The sequence below is a fragment of the Vipera berus genome, assembly GCF_964194415.1.
Source record: "Vipera berus genome assembly, chromosome: 1".
Classification (NCBI taxonomy): Eukaryota; Metazoa; Chordata; class Lepidosauria; order Squamata; family Viperidae; genus Vipera; species Vipera berus.
In genome coordinates, this window is record NC_138202.1 from 12,698,915 (window position 1) to 12,716,832 (window position 17,918).

The 17,918-nt window shown below is 43.9% G+C and overlaps 1 protein-coding gene across 11 annotated transcripts in view; it reads left to right on the top strand.

The window, feature by feature from the left end:
- The first annotated feature begins 4,048 nt into the window (after nt 1-4,048).
- Nucleotides 4,049-17,918, top strand: part of LOC308660720 (mucin-16-like) — a 48,449-nt gene continuing 34,579 nt past the window's right edge. For 8 of the 11 annotated variants that reach the window (XR_014024806.1, XR_014024807.1, XM_081315266.1 and 5 more), the window contains exons 1-13: nt 4,049-4,720; nt 4,818-4,925; nt 11,586-11,728; nt 11,846-11,913; nt 12,309-12,481; nt 13,052-13,078; nt 14,400-14,542; nt 14,660-14,727; nt 15,129-15,301; nt 15,866-15,892; nt 16,608-16,750; nt 16,868-16,935; nt 17,335-17,507. Coding sequence is in view for 9 of the 11 variants with exons in the window: in XM_081315266.1 (XP_081171392.1) it covers nt 4,489-4,720; nt 4,818-4,925; nt 11,586-11,728; nt 11,846-11,913; nt 12,309-12,481; nt 13,052-13,078; nt 14,400-14,542; nt 14,660-14,727; nt 15,129-15,301; nt 15,866-15,892; nt 16,608-16,750; nt 16,868-16,935; nt 17,335-17,507 (1,546 nt within the window). In the remaining 2 variants the exon portion in view is untranslated. The remainder of the gene's footprint in view (nt 4,721-4,817; nt 4,926-11,585; nt 11,729-11,845; nt 11,914-12,308; nt 12,482-13,051; nt 13,079-14,399; nt 14,543-14,659; nt 14,728-15,128; nt 15,302-15,865; nt 15,893-16,607; nt 16,751-16,867; nt 16,936-17,334; nt 17,508-17,918) is intronic. The other 3 variants (XM_081315263.1, XM_081315267.1, XM_081315268.1) reach the window with 3 other exon arrangements.

A 17,918-nucleotide genomic window follows, 5' to 3' on the forward strand; every position in this document is an offset into this window, starting at 1 on the left:
CCCGAGCAAACGTCCATCTCTCCTCTGGAGAGAACACTACATACAACAATTTCAGAAAAGAGCAGCACAATTACTTCTGCTAGTACTGAAGGTACAGGTTCCGTTTCGGAGAGGACAGCATATTCCACACCTTTGCCAGAGACCACCATGTTTGAATCCATCACATCCGAAACTGCTACCTCTCCTCCAGAAAGCACTGCAACTGCTGGAAAGAGTAGCATGATGACTGCTCCCGGTACAGAAACCACAACTTCTATTCCAGAGAGCATAGCAGTCTCCACAGCATTACCAGCAGCCACCTTGAGTGAATCCACTACATCACAAATCACCACATCTGCCTCAAAGAGCACACAGCCCTCCATTTCTTCCACAATTAGTACTAGTACCACAAAAACCACTACTGAACTTCCAACGACCAGGGAATACTTAACTACTACTCCACAAACCACCACGTTGGAACCCATAACAATAGCAACAGCCACTTCTCTCCCAAAGAGCACAGTGACCTCCAGCTCTATAAAGATTACTAGCTCTTCAGAAACCACTGCTCAACATCCCATCACCACAGCTACTTCTCCAGAGGCCAGCACACCTGCATCTATCACATCAGAAGCAGCCAGCTCTCCAATGAGTACAGTGCCTTCTACATCATCAGCAAAGAGCAGAATAACATCTTCTATTTCCCAAACCGCAACACCAGCTGTAAAGAGCACAGTATCCTCTACATCTTTTTCAGAGAGTGGCATGACACCATCTACAACTCCGGCAACCAGTTCCAGACTTCTTTCTACCCCCGAGCAAACGTCCATCTCTCCTCTGGAGAGAACACTACATACAACAATTTCAGAAAAGAGCAGCACAATTACTTCTGCTAGTACTGAAAGTACAGGTTCCGTTTCGGAGAGGACAGCATATTCCACACCTTTGCCAGAGACCACCATGTTTGAATCCATCACATCCGAAACAGCTACCTCTCCTCCAGAAAGCACTGCAACTGCTGGAAAGAGTAGCATGATGACTACTCCCGGTATAGAAACCACAACTTCTATTCCAGAGAGCATAGCAGTCTCCGCAGCATTACCAACAGCCACCTTGAGTGAATCCACTACATCACAAATCACCACATCTGCCTCAAAGAGCACACAGCCCTCCATTTCTTCCACAATTAGTACTAGTACCACAAAAACCACTACTGAACTTCCAACGACCAGGGAATACTTAACTACTACTCCACAAACCACCACGTTGGAACCCATAACAATAGCAACAGCCACTTCTCTCCCAAAGAGCACAGTGACCTCCAGCTCTATAAAGATTACTAGCTCTTCAGAAACCACTGCTCAACATCCCATCACCACAGCTACTTCTCCAGAGGCCAGCACACCTGCATCTATCACATCAGAAGCAGCCAGCTCTCCAATGAGTACAGTGCCTTCTACATCATCAGCAAAGAGCAGAATAACATCTTCTATTTCCCAAACCGCAACACCAGCTGTAAAGAGCACAGTATCCTCTACATCTTTTTCAGAGAGTGGCATGACACCATCTACAACTCCCGCAACCAGTTCCAGACTTCTTTCTACCCCCGAGCAAACGTCCATCTCTCCTCTGGAGAGAACACTACATACAACAATTTCAGAAAAGAGCAGCACAATTACTTCTGCTAGTACTGAAAGTACAGGTTCCGTTTCGGAGAGGACAGCATATTCCACACCTTTGCCAGAGACCACCATGTTTGAATCCATCACATCCGAAACAGCTACCTCTCCTCCAGAAAGCACTGCAACTGCTGGAAAGAGTAGCATGATGACTACTCCCGGTATAGAAACCACAACTTCTATTCCAGAGAGCATAGCAGTCTCCGCAGCATTACCAACAGCCACCTTGAGTGAATCCACTACATCACAAATCACCACATCTGCCTCAAAGAGCACACAGCCCTCCATTTCTTCCACAATTAGTACTAGTACAACAAAAACCACTACTGAACTTCCAACGACCAGGGAATACTTAACTACTACTCCACAAACCACCACGTTGGAACCCATAACAATAGCAACAGCCACTTCTCTCCCAAAGAGCACAGTGACCTCCAGCTCTATAAAGATTACTAGCTCTTCAGAAACCACTGCTCAACATCCCATCACCACAGCTACTTCTCCAGAGGCCAGCACACCTGCATCTATCACATCAGAAGCAGCCAGCTCTCCAATGAGTACAGTGCCTTCTACATCATCAGCAAAGAGCAGAATAACATCTTCTATTTCCCAAACCGCAACACCAGCTGTAAAGAGCACAGTATCCTCTACATCTTTTTCAGAGAGTGGCATGACACCATCTACAACTCCCGCAACCAGTTCCAGACTTCTTTCTACCCCCGAGCAAACGTCCATCTCTCCTCTGGAGAGAACACTACATACAACAATTTCAGAAAAGAGCAGCACAATTACTTCTGCTAGTACTGAAAGTACAGGTTCCGTTTCGGAGAGGACAGCATATTCCACACCTTTGCCAGAGACCACCATGTTTGAATCCATCACATCCGAAACAGCTACCTCTCCTCCAGAAAGCACTGCAACTGCTGGAAAGAGTAGCATGATGACTACTCCCGGTATAGAAACCACAACTTCTATTCCAGAGAGCATAGCAGTCTCCGCAGCATTACCAACAGCCACCTTGAGTGAATCCACTACATCACAAATCACCACATCTGCCTCAAAGAGCACACAGCCCTCCATTTCTTCCACAATTAGTACTAGTACAACAAAAACCACTACTGAACTTCCAACGACCAGGGAATACTTAACTACTACTCCACAAACCACCACGTTGGAACCCATAACAATAGCAACAGCCACTTCTCTCCCAAAGAGCACAGTGACCTCCAGCTCTATAAAGATTACTAGCTCTTCAGAAACCACTGCTCAACATCCCATCACCACAGCTACTTCTCCAGAGGCCAGCACACCTGCATCTATCACATCAGAAGCAGCCAGCTCTCCAATGAGTACAGTGCCTTCTACATCATCAGCAAAGAGCAGAATAACATCTTCTATTTCCCAAACCGCAACACCAGCTGTAAAGAGCACAGTATCCTCTACATCTTTTTCAGAGAGTGGCATGACACCATCTACAACTCCGGCAAGCAGTTCCAGACTTCTTTCTACCCACGAGCAAACGTCCATCTCTCCTCTGGAGAGAACACTACATACAACAATTTCAGAAAAGAGCAGCACAATTACTTCTGCTAGTACTGAAAGTACAGGTTCCGTTTCGGAGAGGACAGCATATTCCACACCTTTGCCAGAGACCACCATGTTTGAATCCATCACATCCGAAACAGCTACCTCTCCTCCAGAAAGCACTGCAACTGCTGGAAAGAGTAGCATGATGACTGCTCCCGGTACAGAAACCACAACTTCTATTCCAGAGAGCATAGCAGTCTCCGCAGCATTACCAGCAGCCAACTTGAGTGAATCCACTACATCACAAATCACCACATCTGCCTCAAAGAGCACACAGCCCTCCATTTCTTCCACAGAGAGCTCCACAATTAGTACTAGTACAACAAAAAACACTACTGAACTTCCATCGACCAGGGAATACTTAACTACTACTCCACAAACCACCACGTTGGAACCCATAACAACAGCAACAGCCACTTCTCTCCTACAGAGCACAGTGACCTCCAGCTCTATAAAGATTACTAGCTCTTCAGAAACCACTGCTCAACATCCCATCACCACAGCTACTTCTCCAGAGGCCAGCACACCTGCATCTATCACATCAGAAGCAGCCAGCTCTCCAATGAGTACAGTGCCTTCTACGGCATCAGCAAAGAGCAGAATAACATCTTCTATTTCCCAAACCACAACACCAGCTGTAAAGAGCACAGTATCCTCTCCATCTTTTTCAGAGAGTAGCATAACACCATCCAGTTTGCCAGGGACCACCGCTTCTGCTTTATCAAGTAGTGTGCCATCTACAACTCCCACAACCAGTTCCAGACTTCTTTCTACCCCTGAGCAAACGTCCATTTCTCCTACATCACAAACTATCACATCTGTCCCAAAGAGCACACAGCCCTCCATTTCTTCCACAGAGAGCTCCACAATTAGTAGTAGTACAACAAAAAACACTACTCAACTTCCAGTGACCAGGGAATACTTAAGTACTTCTCCACAAACCACCACACTGGAAACCACCAGAACAGTGACAGCCAGTTCTCCTCTACAGGGCACAGTGTCCTCCAGCTCCATAAAGACTACTATCTCTTCAGAATACACTACTCATCATTCAATTTCCACAGCACACTTAGCTGGTTCTCCAAAGCCCACCACATCTGAGTTAATCACAGCCAGCTTTCCAGCTAGTACAGTTGCCTCTACCTCACCAGCAAGGAGTAAAATCACCTCTTCTGTTTCCAAAACCACAACTCCAACTGCAGAGAGTACAGTATCCTCCACAACTTCCTCAGAGAGTAGCACTATGAATCTGGAAAAATCTCTTGTGACTTTCCCAACCTCTTCCTTGCCGGAGACAACAACTTTGATTCCTGTAAGAGGAGAAAGCTCAACAACTGCCACTTTGGTTGCTTCCGTCTCACACCAAACGGAATCTGTTAGTCCCTATGAGTCGATGATGACGAGCTTGGGCACTTTCAGGACTTCTACACCTCCCACAAAAATAATATCAACTGCTACTTCAGGGACAAGGAAAGGTAAGTCTTTTTCCCCCAACATATTCTAAATTAGGAAGTGACAGTGTTAGGTTTATATTATAACTGGAATACAACTGGATTATGTTTGCTTTCCCAGCAGGCACCTATATCACCACCACCACAACCACCTCCTTTTCTGAAGGAAACCTCTTTACGAGTGAAGCCAATATTGCATCCACGTTTATTAGCACAACACCAATTGAAAGTAAGTAGACAATCAAGTTTAGAAAAAAAAATAGCCTTTCATAACCTTGATGGTTTCTTGATATGTGATGTTGAATGCCCAGTATTTTTAAAAATGACTACTCTGGCTGCAGACTTCTTGAAGGTGGAGTCCTCATTTTCATTTATTCATTCACTCATTCATTTATTCGTACACCTGCCTATCTCAAACCAGTGACTCTAGGCAGCAAATAATTATAAAACAGTTAAAACATAATACCAACAAGAAATTAAATACAAATAGCAGCCAAGAGATATTACAGTCATCATTGTCAGCATAATCAGGAAATGGGGCCCTTTACACACTTGGGACCCCAGGCTTGGGCACATAGTTTCAAGGTCTTACGAAAGGCCAGGGTTATCCTAATCTCTGGAGGAAGAATGTTCCAGGGGGCATGTCTTCTAGTCCCTGACAACAGCATTCCTTGATTGATGGGACCCAGAGCATGTTGATCCTGCTGGATGAGATAGGCACAGTAGAGACAACTGGAAAAAGATAAACCATCAGGTAACCAAATCCCAAGTTATAAAGGGGTTTTTAAGGGTGACAACCAGCACCTTGAATTGCATCTGGAAACACTGGCAACCAATGCAACCCCCAAACCAGTGATGTTACATGTGCCGAAAATAACAACTATTTTTATGTCTGAATGGACATTATTCTGGCCTGAAATTCAAGTTCAGTGGTGGTGGCAGCAAGAGCAAGTGAATGAAATGCAAATAGCCAAATACTATATCTTGGATGAATTCATGATTTTCAAAAACTAATCATTTTTAAAATTGGGTAATCTGCTTTTAAACATAACCAGAATTCAAGATGAGTATATTGGAGTGAAATATTTATAACTGGATTAACACTAATGTGACTAAAAAGGTAGCTACGCTATTGAAAACTAATGAGCTTTTCTTCAGTAAAGAAATCTTGTATAATTGTGCGTAAGCATGTTCATACAGTATGTGTGTACACACACATACATACAAAGTAACTTTATTCCTCCTTCTTGATCTTGGAATAGAGATTATTGCAATTTTCCATTCACGCCATTATTTTATGAAGAATAATGTTTGCTGAGAACTGATTTAATTTTCCCCCTTATCCAACTGTTGAGCCATAAATTCAGTCTGTCACTGGCAGGCCAATACAGCAGGGAATGGGACAACTTGGTGTGGGTGGGTCGACACAGGCAGGTTGGTGCAGGTGGGTTGGTGCCAATGGATCTGTGCCGACTGCTTCTGTATATTTTTCATGCTAAATTTTTCTGCCTCCATGACCTGAGTTGTGGAATTCCTCAGTAATCTTCTTGCTGTGTCCCACTGCCCAGCCCATCAGGACTCAAATCCAAGATTTTCAGTAAAATCATAAAAAAAATGTGCAAAACCTCAGTAATCCAGTGAAAATTTAATGATCAAGCCAGTGGTTTTCAGCCACATGATAAGATTTTTTTTCATGCAAGTTTTATTGATTTTTTAATATTTACATACACATGTATTTGTGAAACAATATGGTGGTTGGGTAATTCAACAAATAACAAGTTGTAAATAGCTCAGGTTGCATCAACAGGGATTCCCTCTCTAATTCCCTTAGTTATCACATAGTAAAAATAGGCAAGTTAGTACACTTCTAGTTGTAACCTAAACAAAATTTAAAATATATTTTCACTAATACATATCAATATCCTGTTTTTAAATTTTATCTAATTGCAATAGAATATTCTAGGATAGGCTATAGTATACAAAAGAAAGCTTAATTTTTGGGTAACCCACAATTCCCTATTTCAATAAAGAATAATTCTCTAGCCTACAAAACTTACATTGTTCATTACAAAACATTCTCACATGATAAGATTTTTGAGGTATACAGCACACAATTTTACCTCACCCCTGCTGGAATCATACTTCCAAACCTAGTCACTGTCCTTCCCTTCCAGCCTCATCACTTGCACATCCACTCCTCACAGATTTCCAGACTTTGGCTCTTGTTTTCCTCCCCCCCCCAACACATCTGAAATAAGCAGTTCAAGTATACTGTGTGTTTTTGGAAACGATTTTCTCGTGAAAATGCAAACAAGTTGTACTTTTCAGAAATAACATTGTGGAATTTTAGTAGGGTACAGGCTGCTCTAATTCTTCCTCAGGAAGCGCAGGAACCACATAGCAGTGCTGCTCTGCTGTGATTGTCCCCGGGAGGCCACCATTGTCCAGATGGCCGGGAGTGAATCCCTCCTCTTGAGATGTGGTCCTCGGGCTCAGTTGGGCTTGTTGCTTACATACCTGGCGTCCAGCTGTGTGGCAACAGCCCTGCCTGAGCTGCTCGACACTCTCTCAGGGTTGGCAGTGGAGTTCCCCAGGCTTATAGTCCTGGGTGACTTCAACCTGCCGTCACTGGGAGGGTCGTCGGAGTTAGCTCGGGAGTTCATGGCCTCCATGACGGCCATGGGCCTGACCCAAGTTATTGAGGGCCCGACTCATGTGGGGGATCATACTCTCGACCTGGTGTTCCTATCTGGACAGTGGCTGGATGATCTGGGAGGGGGTTCCCCGTCCATCACCCCTCTGTCATGGTCAGATCACCACCTCCTGAGGCTGGTTTTCCGTTGTGCCACCCCCCGCCGCTGGACCCGGATCGGTTCCAGAGGGCGCTTGGGCCTATACCTATCACCCTTACCCACAGCCCAGTCGATGCTCTGGTGGAGGCCTGGGAAACGGCTGCCACCGGGGCACTTGACTGCGTTGTACCCATGCGACCTCTGACCTGGCGCAGATCCCGTTGGGCCCCATGGTTCTCTGTGGAGCTCCGGGAGATGAAGCGTCGGAGACGAGGTCTAGAGAGCGGTTGGAGATCCAGCCGATCCGAATCCGACCGATTGCAGTTAAGAACCTTTATAAGGTCTTATCTTGCAGCGATAAGGACGGCGAAGTCTAACTACTTTGCCGCCCTTATCGTGTCCGCAGATAATCGCCCGGCCGCCCTGTTTAGGGTGACTCGCTCCCTCCTTAACCAGGAGGTGAGAGAGGATCCCTTGCGGGGACGAGCCGAGGAGTTTAGTCATCATCTGGCGGACAAAATCGCTCAGATCCGTACCGGCCTGGACTCTGACTGGGCAGAGTCTGATGTGGAGGAATCGGGCGGTCTTGAGCATGTTATCTGGACTGAGTTCGACCCTGTTTCCCCTGATGATGTGGACAGGATCATGGGGAGACTGAGCACCACCACCTGTTTGTTGGATCCGTGCCCCTCCTGGCTTGCTTATGCGGCTCGGGAGGGAACACGAGGCTGGTTCCATGCAGTAATAACTGCTTCTTTGAAGGAGGGTGTCTTCCCTGCCGCCTTGAAGGAGGCGGTGGTGAGACCCCTTCTCAAGAAGCCTGCTTTGGACCCGGCTGCTTTAAACAACTATCGTCCAGTCTCCAACCTTCGCTTTTTGGCGAAGGTTGTTGAGAGTGTGGTGGCGCATCAGCTCCCTCTGTTCCTGGAGGAAACTGATTATCTGGACCCGTACCAATCGGGTTTCAGGCCCGGACACAGCACGGAGACGGCATTGGTCGCGCTGGTGAATGATCTCTGGAGGGCAAGGGACAGGGGTTGTTCCTCTGTCCTGGTCCTATTAGATCTCTCAGCGGCTTTCGATACCATCGACCATGGTATCCTGCTGTGGCGTCTCAGGGGGTTGGGAGTGGGAGGCACCGTTTTACGGTGGTTCTCCTCCTACCTCCAGGGCCGCTCGCAGTCGGTGTTGACGGGAGGGCAGAGATCCGCCCCGAGGCCTCTCATTTGTGGAGTCCCTCAGGGGTCGGTTCTCTCGCCTCTCCTGTTCAACATCTATATGAAGCCGCTGGGCGAGATCATTCGTGGTTTCAGGGTGGGGTATCATCAGTACGCTGATGATACCCAACTTTTTCTTTCCACCCCGAACCAACCCAGTGATGCCCTCGCCGTGATGTCCCGGTGCCTGGAGGCGGTTCAGGTCTGGATGGGGAGAAACAGGCTTCGTCTCAATCCCGCCAAGACTGAGTGGCTGTGCATATCGGCATCTCGGGCTAACCAGGTTATTCCACCTCTAACGATGGGGGGTGAGGTGTTACCCCCCGTTGATAGGGCTCGCAACTTGGGCGTCCTCCTGGATTCACGACTCAATTTTGAAGATCACATAGGAGCCGTGACCAGGGGGGCTTTTGCACAGGTTCGCCTGGTGCGCCAGTTGCGTCCCTATCTGGACCGAGACGCCCTACGCACAGTTACTCATGCGCTTGTGACCTCCCGTTTGGACTACTGTAACGCTCTCTACATGGGGCTGCCCTTGAAGACCACTCGGAGGCTTCAACTGGTGCAGAATGCGGCCGCGCGAGTTGTAATGGGGGTCTCCCGATACTCCCATGTAACACCTCTACTCCGCGAGCTGCATTGGCTTCCGGTTGCCCTCCGGGTGAAATTCAAGGTGCTGGTTATCACCTATAAAGCCCTACATGGCCTGGGTCCGGGGTATTTGAGGGAACACCTGCTGCCAGCATCAAACGCCCTTCGCCCAGTGCGCTCCCACAGGGAGGGTCTGCTCAGGGTCCCACCGGTGAGAGATTGCCGGCGGGTGACACCCAGGGATAGGGCCTTCTCAGTGGGGGCGCCTGCCCTCTGGAACCAGCTGCCAGTGGAGCTGAGGACTGCCCCCGACCTCCGATCATTCCGCCGGGGCCTGAAGACCTGGCTCTTTGAGCTCTCGGGCCCAGGCTGAGGAGAAATTTATTTTAATTGGGGTTTTTAATTTGTACAAGGTTGGTTTAATCTTTTTAAATTGGTTTTTTAACTTTTGTATGGTTGATTTTTAACTCCCTGTAAACCGCCCTGAGTCCTCAGGGAAAGGGCGGTATATAAATGCAATAAATAATATTAATAATAATAATAATAATAATAATAATAATAATAATAATAATAATAATAATAACCTGCCCGATCGGGTAAATAAATCACAAACAGGGAGTATTAATAAATCACACACGTGAATTAACAACCCTGTAATGAAGGCCAGCAAGTTGCACAGATACAGGCAGAGCTGTGCAGAAATATAATTTCCCTCCCTGTAAAGCTCTCAAAGGGTATCACTTTTTTGAAGCAGATGCCAAATCCACTCTGATTTGGTGCCTCTCAAAGCGCAACAAATCACCACTCCTTCCTGCAGTTCTATCACCGGCCATTCCTACACTTCTGCTGGCTCTGCCCAATTCATTTTTCACTTAATGGTCTCCAGGAGCAGTCTCTTAAGACACACACACACACGCACGCACGCACGCACACGCACACACACACACACACACACCCTTTGTTCGGAGACACCGTGATGGTCAGAAGCATGGGGTAAGCAACGGTTTGTTCTCTTTTGAGTAGATTTAAAGTTCAAACATTAAATCCAAACAATAGTAGTGAGAAGCTGTTCGCTGTCATATTCAAACATCAACGTTTCAGCTAAAGCAATAATTTATGTAGTCGCTTATATATATTTTTAACCTCACATTCAAATCATAACATTTTGTCTTGTGGGCAGTGAGTTGTCCTTGCATCCAGGGGTTGGGGGCCACTTGTCCAGCATTCAGACAGCAGGGGCAACCTGGTTATAAGTTGAGGATTACTTGTACAATCCAAATGTTTGGATACAATTAGAGCAAAATATTTGTGCAAGATTTAAAATAAATGAGAGTATATCACATATTGCAAGGGACGCGGTGGCTCAGTGGGTTAGGACGCTGAGCTTGTCGATCAGAAGGTCGGCAGTTTGGGGGGTCAAATCCCGAGTGCCGTGTAACAGAGTGAGCGCCTGTTACTCGTCCCAGCTTCTGCCAACCTAGCAGTTCAAAAGCATGTAAAAATGCAAGTAGAAAAATAGGGACCACTATGGTGGGAAGGTAACAGCGTTCCAATAGTAAATGGAAATTGTAGGTACTGGTAGTACTTAACCATTCTAAACCACTCTAATCATTCTAAACCATTTGTTTAGTGACCATTTGAAGTTCCAATGGCACTAAAAAAGCAACTTATGATCATTTTTCATGCCTATGACCATTGCAGCATCCCCATGGTCATATGATCAAAACTCAGATGCTTAGCAACTGTCATATATTTTTGATGGTTGTGGTGTCCCACGGTCACATGATCACCTTTGACAACCTTCTGACAAGCAAAGTCAATGGGGATGCCAGATTCACTTAACGAACGTGCTACTAACTTAACAACTGCAATGACTCACTTAACAACTGTGGCATAAAAGGACATAAAATATAGCAAATCTCACTTAAAAATAACCGTTTTGTTTAGCCACTGAAATGTTGCACTTAGCTGTGATCAAAAGTACACTACTAACTGTAATTTCAAAATATAAAAACTCTATACTAGTTGCCAAACTTGTGTTATGCACAACTGAACTGAGTTCGTGACATGATGTGCAAAGTACAAAACAACAATGGAAAGAAGGAAGGAAGGAAGGAAAAATTATGTATAATCAGCTTTGGTCTCCGTATCTGAAATCCATTATCTTATGTTATGCAACATTGAACCATCACTGTTCATGACAGCCATCACAAAATTCAAAACAGTGATTCATGGATAGATACTATCAATTCTGGTTTCCATATCTGACATCCGTTATTCCTCTTCCAGCTGTTTCTCCCACTTCCATACCTCCAGTGGCAACCGAATGCTTTACAGTCAACTTCACTGCAACAAATTTGATCTATAGGTCACAGATGGATAATCCCAAGTCAAAGCTCTTCAGCTCAACGCAAAGAGTCTTCAGTAAATTGGTGAGGAGACAAATGCATATTTACATCAGTAACTCTTCCACATAAGATTTTCACAAAATAGTCAGCAGTACTGCTTTACTACCAGCAATAAATACATAGTTCTTCCTTTACACCTAGTTGGGACAGATATTGGACACAAGCAAGATTGGTCCTGATTTGATCAACTGTAGCTTATCAGCATTAAGGTAAGTAATATGGGATGGAGATTTTTTTTCTGATACCTAAATGCCCTCTAGTGGAGATGACTTCTCACAATATTTAGTCTATTTGAGACAACCCATACTTTCTCTCAATTCCACTATATAACATATCATACTGATATAAAAATCTCTAAAAGACTCCTTTCCACAACTTCACCCCAAAACATTGCTTCAGTATTCATTTTCTATCATTCTGCCGGAGGCCCCATGGTTAGCTTCCTCCATGCCTTCCCAAAATCAGTTTGGAAGTGGAATTTAAAATTTAAAAACATCAGATTAAAAATACTGTATGAAAACTTCCAAACCTTACCTCTGTGAGTCATCCAAAGCCCTCTACAGCTTCTCTGAATATGTCTCAAGTTGTGTCTTTTCATTCTTAGAACTGTGAATCAGGGCAGCAGCACCGGAGTAGACAGTGTCTGCTGCTATCGTAAAATCATTACAGCTCCCCCTTTTGATCGAGTGAACACATATCACAAATTCATAAATGAGACCAACGGTTTCACCAAGATGGAGACATACAGCCTGGACCCAAACAGCCTTTTTGTTAATGGTAAGAAGTAGAGATAGTTTTCATAGATAAAGAGGTTATGAGGTTGGTGCTGAATCGGTTCTGACCAATGTTAAGTAACTTAAGTGATAATTTCTCTCCATGACAAAATGGACAGCTGCCAGAGGGCTACAAGACTTTCTTTAGTTCTACCAAATTAAGGCTACATAAATTTAGATGACCAGTAGATGGCAACATGTTTAGTAACCCGTCGTGGTCATTTGGAACTTTGCTGTCCAGACGTACTGGCTCTATTCTTTTCGATTTTTTTCTGACACTGTCCCAGGACCAGCTTACAAGAAATCATTGGACTAGGTGGACACTTTATATAGATAGAGTTAGTCACAGTGTACTTAAACTAAAGATGGCTGCTATTTGGAGACCTTCAGAATAATTTGCAACTCTACTATCTGAGATTCGTTGAGATGGAGTAGTTGGAAGTATATAGGAGGAATTGATCGTCTCTTCTTTTTCTCATGGTGGAAACCTTGAGAGTGACTTCCCATACCAGTGTGCTCTTGTGCCTTCTTTTGTGACTTTCTTTCCATTTTTACAACTCTCTTTCCATTTCAGATTATCATGAAGCATCACCTGTGACCAGTAAGTACACCTTTACAAAGGTTCCTTGAACCATGGATTCCAACTGTGGTACACAATCTAAATGTTCAATGTTGTCCCAAATAATCCAATTGCAGAGCTAGTAAAGTAGTATGCTGTAGCGGCTTTTGCCACAATCAATGTCGGGAAACCACAGGGATGTAGAAGCAGGTTAAATATTAAGAGGATTTTCCAGACAGTAAAAGTTGTCAACCAGTGCACCATGTCAATTCCCAAAGTAGATTGTTCAGTAGAGATTTTCAAACAGAGAGCGAATACTGATTTCTGATATTCCAACTCTGATTTTGACCATTAGGAACAATTTTGTAACTCTGAACAAGAATCTGCCTTGTGAATTTTTTCTGCATCTTGGGACTTTACACAACAGCCTATTCAGTGGTGGGATCAAATATTTGAATAACTGGTTCTCTGCATGGATGCTGCTTCCAGAAGTCCCTTCTGGGCCTGGTCAACAAAAAAATTAGCTACTGGTTCTGCTGAAATGGTGCCAACCAGCTGAATCCCACCACTGACCATATTCCCTTTTGTATACTACTGTTTTACATTCTTGAAAAGTGCTACCATAATCCTGCTCAGTCCTGTTTTCAAGGCTTAACCCAGGAGGCCGCAACCTATGTCCTGGACCTGGGACCTAGCCGTGGTCTTTTGGCCTGTGGGCCGCAGAAATGGCTGGCCAGTGCACACATGCATGGGCGCGTATTTCCCCCCCACTCGTGCTAGTCACTATGGCCCAGTTTGAACATGCATGTGGGCGTGAACGAGGATGCTAGTTTGAGACCGGTGTGTGCAGCTCATTTGTGCATGCGTTGCTAGCCCAGGTGGTTTGCGGCCATGTTGGCACATGCGTGAACAGGCTGCTAGCCGCCATGGGACGTACGCTGCCATTCACGCATGTGCATGACAACAGTGCATGCCACATGCGCGAACAGAGCTGCTAGTGGCGAGCCAGTGTTTCTGGTGTTGTGTGCAGGCATGCAAGCGGGCTCACCCATTTTCAAACTGCTATCCTTCCCTCCTGTCCTTGAATCCGGAAAGGTTGAAGACCACTGGCTTAATCGATCAATCTTTCTTTTGCACAACTTGGTTTCCAGTCCTTGATCATCCATTTTGCCCTTTTCTGGACCTACAACAGATTGAGAATAACAGCTTGTGAAAAGGATTTTCTTGTTCTTAAACTTCTGTAATGCACCACTGAGCCCCAAGTTCATGATCGGAATTATAAGATACAAAACAGTGATAGATGGATAGATTATATACTATCAGTTCTGGTTTCCATATCTCACTTCCATTATTCCTCTTCCAGCTGTTTCTCCCACTTCCAAACCTCCAGTGGCAACCGAATGCTTTACGGTCAACTTCATTGCAACTAATTTGATCTATAGGCCACAGATGGATAATCCCAAGTCAAAGCTCTTCAGCTCAACGCAAAGAGTCTTCAGTAAATTGGTGAGGAGACAAATGCATACTTACCCAAGTAGCTCTTCCACATAAGATTTTCACAAAATTGTCAGCAGTATTGTTTTACTGCCAGCAATAAATACTTAGTTTTTCCTTTAAACCTAGTTGGGACAGATATTGGACACAAGCAAGATTGGTCCTGATTTGATCAACTGTAGCTTATCAGCATTAAGGTAAGTAATATGGGATGGAGATTTCTTTTCTGATACCTAAATGCCCTCTAATGGAGATGACTTCTCACAATATTTAGTCTATTTGAGACAACCCATACTTTCTCTCAATTCCACTATATAACATATCATACTGATATAAAAATCTCTAAAAGACTCCTTTCCACATCTTCACCCCAAAACATTGCTTTGCTTCAGCATTCATTTCCTATCATTCTGCTGGAGGTTCCATGGTTAGCTTCCTTCATGCCTTCCCAAAATCAGGTTGGAAGTGGAATTTAAAATTTAAAAACATGAGTTTAAAAATACTGTATGAAAACTTCCAAACCTTATTTCTGAGAAATTATCCAAAGTCCTCTACAGCTTCTCTGAATATGTGTCAAGTTGTGTCTTTTCATTCTCAGAACTGTGAATCAGGGCAGCAGCACCGGAGTAGACAGTGTCTGCTGCTATCGTAAAATCATTACAGCTCCCCCTTTTGATCGAGTGAACACATATCACAAATTCATAAATGAGACCAACGGTTTCACCAAGATGGAGACATACAGCCTGGACCCAAACAGCCTTTTTGTTAATGGTAAGAAGTAGAGATCGTTTTCATGGCTAAAGGGATTATGAGGTTGGCACTGAATCGGTTCTGACCAATGTTAAGTGATAGTTCCTCTCGGTGACACAATGGACAGCTGCCAGAGGGCTACAAGACTTTCTTTAGTTCTATCAAATTAAGGCTACATAAATTTAGATGACCAGTAGATGGCAACATGTTTATTAACCCGTCGTGGTCATTTGGAACTTTGCAGTCCAGTCGTACTGGCTCTATTCTTTTCGATTTTTTTCTGACACTGTCCCAGGACCAGCTTACAAGAAATCATTGGACTAGGTGGACACTTTATATAGATAGAGTTAGTCACAGTGGCCTACTTAAACTAAAGATGGCTGCTATTTGGAGACCTTCAGAATAATTTGCAACCCTACTATCTGAGATTCGTTGAGATGGAGTAGTTGGAAGTATATAGGAGGAATTGATCGTCTCTTCTTTTTCTCATGGTGGAAACCTTGAGAGTGACTTCCCATAGCAGTGTGCTCTTGTGCCTTCTTTTGTGACTCTCTTTCCATTTTTACAACTCTCTTTCCATTTCAGATTATCATGAAGCATCACCTGTGACCAGTAAGTACACCTTTACAAAGGTTCCTTGAACCATGGATTCCAACTGTGGTACACAATCTAAATGTTCAATGTTGTCCCAAATAATCCAATTGCAGAGCTAGTAAAGTAGTATGCTGTAGCGGCTTTTGCCACAATCAATTTCGGGAAACCACAGGGATGTAGAAGCAGGTTAAATATTAAGAGGATTTTCCAGACAGTAAAAGTTGTCAACCAGTGCACCATGTCAATTCCCAAAGTAGATTGTTCAGTAGAGATTTTCAAACAGAGAGCGAATACTGATTTCTGATATTCCAACTCTGATTTTGACCATTAGGAACAATTTTGTAACTCCGAACATGAATCTGCTTTGTGAATTTTTTCTGCATCTTCGGACTTTACACAACAGCACATTTCATTTTGTATACTACCATTTTCCATTCTTGAAAAGTGATACCATAATTCTGCTCAGTCCTGTTCTCAAGGCTTAACCCATTAATCTTTCTTTTCCACAATTTGGTTTCCAGGCCTTGCTCATCCTTTTTGCCCTTTTCTCGACCTACAACAGATTGAGAATAACAGCTTGTGAAAAGGATTTGCTTGTTCTTAAACTTCTGTAATGCACCACTGAGCCCCAGGTTCATGATAGGAAATATAAGATACAAAACAGTGATTGAGGGATAGGTTATATACTATCAGTTCTGGTTTCCATATCTCACATCCATTATTCCTCTTCCAGCTGTTTCTCCCACAACCATACCTCCAGTGGCAACCGAATGCTTTACGGTCAACTTCATTGCAACTAATTTGATCTATAGGCCACAGATGGATAATCCCAAGTCAAAGCTCTTCAGCATAACACAAAGAATCTTCGGTAAATTGGTGAGGAGACAAATTCATACTTATGCAAGTAGCTCTTCCACATAAGATTTTCATAAAATAGTCAGCAGTAGTGTTTTACTAGAAGCAATAAATACATAGTTTTTCCTTTAAATCTAGTTGGAACAGATATTGAACACCAGCAAGATTGGTCCTAATTTGATCAACTGTAGCTTATCAGCATTAAGGTAAGTAATATGGTATGGAGATTTTTTTGTGATACCTAAATGCCCTCTAATGGGGATAACCTCTCAAAACATTTAGTCTATTTGAGAAAACCCATACTTTCTTTCAGTTCCAGTCTGTAATGTATCACATTGATATAAAAATCTCTAAGAATCCTTCCCGCATCTTCATCCCAAAATATTTCTTTGCTTCAATATTCATTTCCAACGACTGTGCTGGAGGCCCAATGATTAGTTTCCTCCATGCCTTCCCAAGATCAGGTTGGAAGTGGAATTTAAAATTTAAAGACGCCATATGAAAAATACTGTATGAAAACTTCCAAATCTTACTTCTGTGAAGTCATCCAAAGTCCATATTCAGCTTCTCTGAATATGTCTCAAGTTGTGTCTTTTCATTCTCAGACCTGTGAACCAGGGCAAGAACACCGGAGTAGACAGTGTCTGCTGCTATCGTAAAATCACCACAGCTCCCCCTTTTGATCGAGTGAACACATATCGCAAATTCATAAATGAGACCAACGGTTTCACCAAGATGGAGACATACAGCCTGGACCCAAACAGCCTTTTTGTTAATGGTAAGAAGCAGAGATTGTTTTCATGACTAAAGAGGTTATGAGGTTGGCACTGAATCGGTTCTGACCCAATGTTAAGTAACTTAAGTGATAATTCCTCTCGATGGCATAATGGACAGCTGCCAGAGGGATACACGACTTTCTTTAGCTTTACCAAATTCAAGCTACAAAAATTTAGATGACCAGTAGATGGCAACATGTTTATTAACCCGTCATGGCCATTTGAAATTTTGCAGTCCAGACATGCTGGCTCTGTTCTTCTCGAAGATTTTTTTCTGACACTGTCCCAGGACCTGCTTACAAGAAATCATTGGATTAGGTGGACACTTTATATAGATAGAGTTAGTCACAGTGGCCTACTTAAACTAAAGATGGCTGCTATTTGGAGACCTTCAGAATTATTTACAACCCTAC